General features: G+C 34.4%; 1 protein-coding gene across 2 annotated transcripts in view; it reads right to left on the bottom strand.

Moving 5' to 3' along the window:
• Nucleotides 1-1741: 1741 nt before the first annotated feature.
• LOC119595108 overlaps nt 1742-11642 on the bottom strand; it is a 14172-nt gene continuing 4271 nt past the window's right edge. Inside the window, exon 3 of one of the 2 annotated variants that reach the window (XM_037944254.1) lies at nt 1742-2030. In XM_037944254.1, the coding sequence (XP_037800182.1) occupies nt 1826-2030 (205 nt within the window). In that variant the 3' untranslated portion in view covers nt 1742-1825. The remainder of the gene's footprint in view (nt 2031-11642) is intronic. The other variant, XM_037944253.1, reaches the window with a different exon arrangement.

The raw sequence follows: 11642 nt of genomic DNA, 5'->3' as shown, positions 1-11642 counted from the left end.
ATTAAAACGCATTTTTGTTATTGCCCGACAGTAAATAAGCCCTATACCTTAATCCTAATGACAAAATATGTGGTGCGGTGCTCTGCCGAGGCCACTTTTGGATTTTCCTTTGAGACAAAAGGAAGACGAGACCTCAAATTTAAAATAAATGATTGGCTGAAAAATTGCAAAATGAAAATTCAAAATAAAGGTAAAATTTGGCAAAAGATAAAGACATATAGCACTCTTAGCAGCATTATGATATTAAAAGTGGCAATATCATTAACAGTGATACCCATGATAATGATAAGATGATAAAAAAAAAAAAAAATTAATAATAATAATAATAATATTAATAATAATAATAATAATAATAATAATAATAATAATAATAATAACAATAACAATAATAATAATAATAATAATAATAATAACAAAGATAAAGATGATAATTCTAATGACAATAGTAATAATTATTAACAATAACAATAAAAGTAGAATTGAAACCATCTTTCATTTCTGTAAGTCACGTTTCATTTTATGCAAATCCATTTCATAGGATCTTCGAAGTTCCCCTCTGAATGTTTGCTTTCTTCCATCGGTTCTCTAAACCCTATTGCAAAAATAATGCAAAACAAAACTCACTTCCTCACGCAACAAAAGTCCCACCACACTAGCACACACACATAACATAAAAATAAATGGTACTCTGGTTATACATAGAGAAACATAAGTACAATTTCACATGAAAGGAAGAATGAATGACAGAAAGAAAAAGGGGGAAGCATCAATGTGCCATGAACTGTTTGAGCCATAATCTTTGTATAAGTATTTAACAATAATAATAATAATAATAATAATAATAATAATAATAATAATAATAATAATAATAATAATAATAATAATAATAATAATGATGATGATAATGAAGTTGACAATGATTAACAATGACAATGATGATGATATGAAATAAAAATAAAAATAATAATGATAATGATAATAATAATGATAATAATAACAATAATAATAATACCTATAATAAGACTCATCATCATAATAAAATAATAAACAATGATAGCAATATTACCTCATCTTAATCTAAAAACCAGAAATAAATAAATACATCCCATGAAAAGGTACGGTATCATAGGCAAAGAGAATATACTGCTGAAGAAAATGGTTAATACACACAAAACGAAAGAGAAGAATAACCCCCTTTAAGGTGGATATGGATATTTTAATTCTTCAAAAATCATCACTGATATCTTGAATAATTAAAAAAAAAAAACGAGGAAAACTAAAGAATGATAATAATTTCATCGTCAGTAATCTATCAATATCATCTTTGATCTTGCTATACATGTGTGTGGCATTTCTGTGCACTTGAAAAACAATTAATACTGCTACATATATACTATATCTTTTTTATTACAAACTTAATATTTTCATTTGAGAGAAAAAAAAAGAGAAAAGCCATGAAAGGATTTCATATGATAAAACAAAATAAAGAGAAATTGGGAAAGAAAGAAAGAAAAAAAGAAAGAAGAGAGAGGAAGAGAGAGAGAGAGAGAGAGAGAGAGAGAGAGAGAGAGGAGAGAGAGAGAGAGAGAGAGAGAGAGAGAGAGAGAGAGAAGAGAGAGAGATCCGACATTCTCACAAAAAAAAAAATAATAAGGCTGGTCGAGGAATGACCTAACCCCCACTCCAAACCCCCTCGAACCCCTGCCCCCCATACCCCCATTACTAACCCTTACCCCTAGCTGCAGCCCCGATTCCCCTCCTCCACACCCAGCCCCACCCTGGACCCCAAAGTCTTAGTGAAAGTATATGGGAGGCCACACGTATGCTATAACTCGTACAGTTCTTCGTGCTCACGCAGCAGTCTCTTGAGGGACATGGTGATGGTGCGGCCTGGATTAACGACTGGGTGGGGAGCTGCTGTGGCATCGTGCCAGCCATTTTGGTACGTGTTCTCTCGCACCTTGGAGTGGTACGACCGCCGCCCATTGTGACACTGGGATTCGTCAACTTCCATTCTGTCCACCATCGGGCTGTAATAAGGAAGAAAATGAAAATAGATGCTTTCCACAGGGCTATCACCAGAAGCAGATGATCCTCCACTTAGTTTATTTCTGGCAATAATGTCTAGAAATTATTGATTTCAAATATGTACATACAAACTCACACACACACACACACACACACACACACACACACACTCACACTCACACTCACACTCACACTCACACTCACACTCACACTCACACTCACACTCACACACACCACACACACACACACACAAAACACACACACACACACACACACCACACACAACACACACACACACACACACACACACACACACTCACACACACACACACTCACACACACACACAAACACACACTCACACACAAACACACACACAAAGAGCAAGCTACAGTGCTGCTTCATCCTGCTTGCTGCATCACTAAAGAAAAGGTGTCAGCATCAAGAGCTTTTTCTTAGACAAGAAACTTGAAGTTCAATAAATTGTTGTGACGGGGTTGGCCAATGCTGGTCATTTCTAAATATCATTTCTAAATCATTTCATTTCTAAATCATTTCATTTCTAAATCATTTCATATCATTTCTGGTCATTTCTAAATATCATGTAGTATATTCAGAGATCGAACAGCACAAAAAAGCTGACAATATTGAGAACCCTATTACCATCCTTTCGATCCACAACCAAAAAAATTATCATCATTCTTAACTTCCCAAATAAATTATAGTAAATAAAAATATAACTGGATCTCCATGTTACTGAACCATTCAACATTTAATTCATATAGCTATCATTACTTATTTAATCCCTACCGTCTTAATTACCTTTCCCAATCCCCATGGTCAAAAGAACTGTATTTCACACATTCACTGATATCATCTTAGGTGTCCATACCTATCATACCTACTCTGGAAATATCAATCATCCACTAAACCCAGAGTCCGAATCGACACAGTCATGGAACGCACGCTGTTTTTTTGTTATGAATGTTACTCTTACTCCACTTACAGATCTAACTCTCTGTGAGCCAACCTCATAGTCGTGCTTTGTGCAATGAATGTGAAGCAACAATTTTAATGGCAATATGGCTTATAAATAAATTTTAAATGCACATTTTTTTTTGCTTTGTATGATAAAAATATGATATTATGCATGTTTTATTTACACATTTATTAATTTATTGTCATTCATATGCAATGGGTTACTGTGATAACCTATTCAACTCATACTCTCTTACTCCAACATATAACAATAAAATATACATTTCTTGATGCATGAAATTAGGCTCTTGAAATGCTACAACCAAAATTTAATTTGTGAAACTTTAAATATCAGATTTTTTTCTCTTTTTTTCTGAGGGAACCAGACGAGCTGACGGGCTCACAACTCAATAAATAATCATTTCTATCAAACTTAATTCATGTCTTACAAAAAGTTATTTATAGTTTTGGAATCTAAAGATCAAAATTTATATCAGAAAGGTTCATTGTATCACAGATATTTACCAGCTTCCAAAGGGAATTAGATACAAGTGGTTCTTGTGCCAAAATGCAGGGCAAAAGCAACTCACTCTAACACCAAGGACGGATAAAAACAAATAAAAAATACAGTTCTTATGCAAAGCCCATTGCATGTATTAGTCAAGTAAAATGAGGTACTAATTTCTTAATTCAGACACTTGCTTTCATCACCACCTTTCAGTAGAGCACTAAAGCACACTTTGAAACTAATCTTTATTCTTGTATATCATTGCCTATCTACATCTATCTATGTGTGTATGCATGAGTGAAAGAACTCGCATTTCTTTTCCCAATCCTATTAACCTATTGGGCTTATATAGTGTTCACTGCACTGTAGTCTTTTATGAATTTTATTGCACATAAGTGACTCCACCAGTCAATTAGTAGGCCCTGGTGATTGTCCTCGATTTCCCCATTCCTTGAATTTGTAGGTAAATATTTTTCTTTTTCTAATGCTATTAATATCGGTAGTTATCACTGTTACTGACACTATTGTTATTATAATGCTATCAAAATACTAATAATAAAAATAGTTGAACAATATATAAGAATGTTTCTGGAAATCAAGGAAAATTGTAAACAGCTGAGATAAGTAGGACTAATAATTGACTTCTTGTTAACTAAAAACTTATGGAGCCATTTCTGTGTACACACAATAAATAAACTAACATTCCAGTGGACATGCCTTGTAATCATGCCATCTGCAGCCAATGGGTTAATTTGGAATACAAAGATGCAATCCTTGCACTTTGATGATACTGAAGGCTTTTGCCACTACAAAAAAAGGGCACAATAATCCCCCTGGGGAGCACTATTTGCCAACACCATGGAAGGCATATATGCACCTATTAATACTACTACTGGTATTAGCACCAGTACTAGTACTACTAATATCATTACTAGTGCTACTACTATTACTTGAACTGCTACTACTACATTCACTATTACTACTGCTACCATTACTACTAGTATTACTGCTATTGCTAGTACTACCACCACTACTACTAATGTTATTAACACTATAATAATAATAATAATAATAATAATAACAATAACAATAATAACAATAACAACAATAATAACAATAATAATAATAATAATAATAATAATAATAATAGTACTAGTACTACTACTCCTACTAGTATAGTCCTACTACTACTAGTACAATTACTACTCCTACTAGTGCTAGTACTACTATTATAACTAGTACAAGTACTACTACTAGTTCTAGTACTATTACTACTACTACTACTGCTGTTGCTATCAATGCTACTGGTAAAACTAATATCATTACTGCCTCAACTTGCCCTCATTTCAAGTGATAAAAATGAAGTCTTCATGAAAGTACCGTTCAACTTACTCACAAAACACACACACAACCAATAGAAAAGACAATTATCAGAATAATTGAAATAAATAACTTACCTACATGTCGAATACACTCTAATGGCAATATGTAAATTTTCTTTTTCTATTTCCTTACATTATAATCTATACTGTAATGGGGTAAAATATTTTGAGCAGCGTCAAATTTCTTTTGTGATAACTTTTTTTTTTTATTTCCTTTTCATTGTAAAACTGAACTTTATACTTTGGGATAATGCACTAAATACACAGGAGTAAAAACATTATTTTCTATGCATACAAGTATGGGGGAATATTACAGCTGTATAGCTAAAAAAAAAAGGTGGAGGGGAAGAGATAGACATAGAGAGAGAGAGAGAGAGGGAGAGGGAGAGGAGAGGAGAGGGAGAGGGAGAGGGAGAGGGAGAGGGAGAGAGAGAGAGAGAGAGAGAGAGAGAGAGAGAGAGAGAGAGAGAGAGAGAGAGAGAGAGAGAGAGAGAGAGAGAGAGAGAGAGAGAGAGAGAGAGAGAGAAACAGAAACAGAAACAGAAACAGAAACAGAAACAGAAACAGAGAGAGGGAGAGGGGGAGAGAGAGGGCGGGAGAGAAAGGGCGGGAGAGAGAGGACAGGAGAGAGAGGATGGGAGAGAGAGGGAGGGAGAGGGAGGGGGAGAGGGAGGGAGAGAGGGAGAGGGAGAAGGAGAGGGGGAGGAAAACAAATGGAAAGAGAGAAAGGAAAGAGAGGGAAAGAGAAAAGGAACTAAGATAAAAAGCAGAAGATAGAGAGAGAATAAAAAAGAGGAAGAAAGAGAGAGGACAAGAGAGGGTAGGGGGGGGGACACACACACCCTGTGTGGACACTAGCTATGAAAACACAAATGCATAAAGTGCATATCTCAGTCTACATTCATATATTCAAACATTATATAAGGTAGATAATGTTTTCTTTTCTTAATCTGCATTAATCATAAGAGATCACTCGGTTCCATTTTTGAGGACTGCAACTTTTTTTTATATTGCAATGTGTGTAGTGCTGTGTGTCCAATGCAATTATTTATCGGTGACATAACCAGTGCAGAATTTGTTCTACTAACAGCAAAATGCAAAATAAAAAAGGAAAAAAACTGGGTGTTTCTGAGTGTGCAGTTTGTATCTTTCCATTTTGCTTTACAAACTTTCTTATCCTCATTCAACATCTTCTGATGCATCTAATGAGCAGGATTTCAAATAAAACTTTTTTGTGAAAGGTACATGAACTTTATTAAAAAGAAAGTAATCATGTCAATACATTGCTGAAGGTTTTACAATGTAATCTTAAAATTTACTTAAGGCATGTACTTGAGTATATATATATACATATAAGTGGAAACAAAAATAAAGATATAGAAAAACAAATTTGAAACCCTGCACACTTCCAATAGGAGTAGAGGAAAAAAAAAAACATTGAGAGACACAGTTCTCTCACACTGCCCTGATGCACTACAAATGAAAAAAAGAAAATAATTTAGGTCACACTACACACTGGCAGATTAAGAGAGGACTAACAGTATTAAAAAGCCTTCATTCACAGTGCAGTGGCAAGAATTGTGATCTCAACGGAAGAAGGAGACTGCAGACCGAGACACAAACACATTCACACACTCAACAATATATGGTGATGATTGTTGTTTATGTTGTTTTTTTGGCATCTTCCTTATAATAATTAAAGCATCTAGTTGTTTTCAAACTCGACTAATGATCTTCTCTGTAGTGATAATTTTAGTAAAACCGTATACAGTATTTTTGAGGATTACTGTCCTCTTTTCATGGACAATCTTAAAATCATGAAAAATTAAACAATAAGTTTACCCATAAAGTATAGGAAAAGGAAAGAAGAAGATGAAGAGGTGAAAGAGGACAAGAAGGTGGAGGAGGAAGAGGAAGTGGCAGAGGACAAGGAGGTGGAAGAGAAGGACAAGGAGATGGAGGAGGAGGCAAGAGAGGAGGTGGAAGAGGATGAGGACAAGGAGGAGAATGAGGAGGTGGAGGAGGACGAGGAGGTGGAGGAGGATGAGGAGGCGGAGGAGAACAAGGAGGTGGAGGAGGACGAGGAGGTGGAGGAGAAAGAAGAAGTGGAGGAGGACAAGGAGGAGGAGGAGGAGGATACTATGGTGAGGTGGGCAAAGAACAGGAAATGGAACAACAAGAATAAGACAAAAAGAAGAAAGAGGCAAAGGAGGAGGAGGAAGTAAAATGGCTACTAGTACTTAAAACGTCAATGGAAAATGATATTAAGATAGCTAAATCCCCATTACCATAACTTTTACATTACCATGGGTGGCCCTGCTAATTTGGTCAGCTCAAACTAAAAATACTATGGGTTTGAGACTTCACAGTACATTATCTGTGAACATTTCCACCTGTGAAGAAATCAAGGGCAGAGTTCTTGTATAAAAAAAAAAAATAATAATAATAATAAAAAATAGAAAATACAATTGTACTCCACAAATTCATCCATTCCTATCAACATTACTATTTTCCCCATTTTTTGCAATTCATCTGTATCCATTTCTATTGTCAAATTTCAATGCCATTGAACTGCATCACAAATACTTCCTATCACATTACACAGTTATCCCATCTTAGCATGTTTATCACAGTTATGCCCAAAATATTAATAGTTAGGAGAGACTTAAGGAAGAACTTACCTAAGAAGCTTTCATCATGATCCACAAAGAGAAAAAGAGAGTAAATCCCTAAGCCTCAACACAATGAACAATGCCTAAAATAGAACAGAAGTATAATATGTACGACGCCAGAGGAATGACAGTTGCTGTCATGTGGCATGGAGAGATTTTGACTGTCAGGAATTAGGCAAGTTTTTTCTGTGGTTTTAAGGTCTTTGGATCAATGATGCCTGAACGTAACTAAAGAAACAAACTACAGAAGAACTATATGTGTGTGTATAAATGTATACCATATATACTTAATATCCAGACTGAAAGGACTCTAAAGTTAATATTCTAAACAAGCAATCATGCAAAGTGAATCCCATTACATAAGTAAATACCTCTGATAAGGCAAGCCAAAACTGTGTTTCATGAAACTAATATGCTTGTTTTATCTTATCATTATGTATATTTATGTTGAAAAAATTAACCTAAGCCATACTAAGCACCTCAAACTATAATGCTAAAGATTAAAAAATTATGGCAGTACACTATGTTAAACCCCTCTCTTAATGAGTACTGGCCTGTTAACAAATAAAGCCCACACTAGACTTCACTATTCATCATATTTGTGCTTCCATAATGAAGACCGAGAGGAGCAGGAGAGGCACAGGTGAGTGACGGAACATGCTCCAACTAGACTAGAAATTAATCTTAACTTATTTATTATGGAGGGAGCTCTGAAAGTGGAAAGACTGAAGAATGTGAAAGTTTGAATAAAAAGTGAGAAAAGAAAAGAAATAAAAACAAAAGCAGAGAGAGAGAGAGAGAGAGAGAGAGAGAGAGAGAAGAGGAGAGAGAGAAAGGGAGAGAGAGAGAAAGGGAGAGAGAGAGAGAGAGAGAGAGAGAGAGAGAGAGAGAGAGAGAGAGAGAGAGAGAGAGAGAGAGAGAGAGAGAGAGAGAGAGAGAGAGAGAGAGAGAGAGAGAGAGGGAGGAAAAAAGACAAGAAGATGGAAGAGAGTAATTAAAAACCTTAAGTCTCAAAACCATTTCTGGCAAATATCTCTAATACCAAGCAAATGCAAACACTTGTCATTAGATAAAATCAAATGCAACTTACTGTCATACCAATTAGTATACAGAAAGACAATTACACTTACACATCAACCCATCACACATGCAACAATACATGATATATTTAAACAAGTAATTGTATATTTCCATATATATGTATATGAATATGTATATGTAAGTTTATCTAGCTACATGTATGTGGACAATATTATCTGCAGGCATATCTATATGTGTATGTGCATATATACATGTATCGTCCTTTATATGTATGACTAAACATCTTTATTACTTTCTGTGTATTTATTTGTTTGTACGCATGTGAGTGTATTGATATGTTTATACATTGGTATGTATGTATATACATTTGTGCATATGTACATGTATATGTAAATGTCTATTTATATATATGCATAGGTGTATGTATAGCTAACAGGTATATATATCTTGTATGTATATGTATATATGTATATGTGCATATATGTAAAAAAAACATATATATACATATAGATACATAAAAGCCACTTCATCTTCCCAAGTTAATGATAGCACCATAACCAGCCATTAATATGACTACAGTTGTGTATTACACATAAGCAACAGCTAGTAACACAAATTCTCTCAACTATTTCCTAAATTGCACATTTTGATGAACAATCTATTTCTATGAAAATATCCATCAATGTTCAAATATGTTATTTCTAGGTTTATTCTGATATATTCATGCTATACCACTAAGGAATAATAACTTCAATCCCTCTTTTAAAGAGGAAAATGGGTAATGCTTGATGAGTAATAGAAACTAATGAACTGTAAGAATAAATATTCTGCTGATGGATAAACAGTTGCATTAAAAAAATGAAATTTAGTATCACAATACTGAGGGGAGTAAAATCAAGAGCTGACATTCGATGTGCCTAATGTGACAAGTAATTAAAATGCAGCTAGTAGTTGTATTACATTCAGATCAAATCCCATACGAGGAATTTAGTATAGAATTTAGTCTGCGAACCCCAGATACACTGCAGTCTACTAAGAGCAAAGAGAGGGAATAAGTTTATTTACTTGTATCTTCAAATCTTTAAATTCATTAATGTTAATCCACCCTAAACAAAGGCATTCCTGTAGAAATTCTGACTTCCAAATCCAAGAGGTAATTCATGCCAACTGCAATTTTTATCATTACCTATTCCAAAACCTAATGGTTTATTTTCAGGATTCAGAAACAACACATGACAAGGTCCGATAAGAGATAAATAAACCACTTTGCTACAACTTCCCTCTTTACTTTGATTTCTCTCTTCCCTGTCTTATTTCTATTCATTTTGAGTAAAAAATAGCCAGGATACAATACCTTTATTCATCTAGTAATCTTCGTAAACCTTACACTAACCATATAATGCAATCCCCCCCTTCCCCCCACACAATCTTTTAAAAGAACCACAGTGAAAGATTGAAGTTGAAAGCTTAGTGCAGTGAGAAGCTCAACACACATCATTATAGGTAATAAAGCACACAATTATGCGGATCGGATTAGCGGAATGGAAATCAAGGACAAACATTAGTGCACAAACTCATAAGAGAAACTTTGCTTGGTTTGTCAAGAAGTGAAGAAAACCTATAAAACAAGGAGTAACGACAGATTAGGTTTCCTCTTTGACCATGAATCTTGGATTATTTGTTAGCAAGAAAAAGCCAGGATTAACCAATCTTTGGGAAAATTACTCTTAAAAATGCTTCAAGCCAAATCAAAGCAAAAGTTGTTGGTTGAGTTTGGCTGCAAAAGTAAGACCCTAATGTCAAATCAGCTGCCCTTGCAGCACACCTTTAAATTATTTGGTATCTTGTTTCACATATAACACTTCTACAAGTGAACTAGATTAGATGATCACTGTGCTATTCAGGATACTAATCTTGCTTCTTCAAAGATGTAAGTGTGAAAAATCTATTCTATGTGCTCTTCTCTTAACATCACATGAACTACAGTTATATTTCACTCTAATATCAAAACTATCATTTTCTTTCTACAGTGATTGTGTCCCCAAAAGCTGTTGTGTTTTGTATACAAATTGGTTTAAAAGTTTGCCTCATAATTTGAACTCGTCTACAATCCTTGAGGTTATTGTTTAAAGCAAGACTTTCCTCTTTTGCCATATATAAACGAAGAGCTACATTATAAAAATGGAATAAGCAAAATTCCAGGTTTGCCCTAAAAGGCAAACATTCTAAGTGTCAGGCATTTGCTCCTTAAAGTACTGCCTGACACTTTTTGCCTATCTAATCAACTTATACTTCATGCCTAATCAATTTTTCATCAGAACTGAAAAAGAGCAACAGAAAAATGGAAAGCAGAAGATCCAGCATGAAGATAAAATAAATAAAAATCTTATTAGTAACTTTATTTGTTCATCAGCCTGTAGTTTGATTTGTGGCCTTCAGCTCACAATAAATCAACAATTCTATGGCTGGTCTGTCCCAGCCCACCATTAATTATGGGATGATGGCCTAAGGTAGAATATAGAACCAGTTTAGAGCATTAAGAGTATTTTACAATTACGTCAGGGGCAGTTGTATTAGGGACACCTTTGTGACAAATGTTCAAAAAGAAAGTATTTAAAAGACCTTACCTTGTGAAAATATCTATTCTTGTTCTGTTCTTTGGATGTGAATTGATAGTGGCCTTTAATTCAACTCAATGAATAAACAAAAAGTACTTGAGACAAAATTTATAAGCATCCTTTAAGTCCAGATGATGTAAACGCACTTGATACACCTTGTCACTTCTGTGAGGCACAGTTTGCCTGCTTCCTGGCTGATCTAAAAATGTTTCATATGGCAAACACTTTCACACTGTGAACTTGAGCTCAATCAGATATAAAATACTGAAATTGACCTATATATATTACAATTTGATCCTAATGACTATGGCACATTATTTCAATACAAGATATCTAAAATATTTTCCTCTATTTCACCTAAAACCTCTAGAGATAAATAAAAAATATATTCAACATATCCAACACAGACTTCCCTCA

The sequence above is a fragment of the Penaeus monodon genome, chromosome 35, assembly GCF_015228065.2.
Source record: "Penaeus monodon isolate SGIC_2016 chromosome 35, NSTDA_Pmon_1, whole genome shotgun sequence".
Taxonomy (NCBI): domain Eukaryota; kingdom Metazoa; phylum Arthropoda; class Malacostraca; order Decapoda; family Penaeidae; genus Penaeus; species Penaeus monodon.
This window is presented reverse-complemented; position numbering and strand designations above follow the sequence as displayed.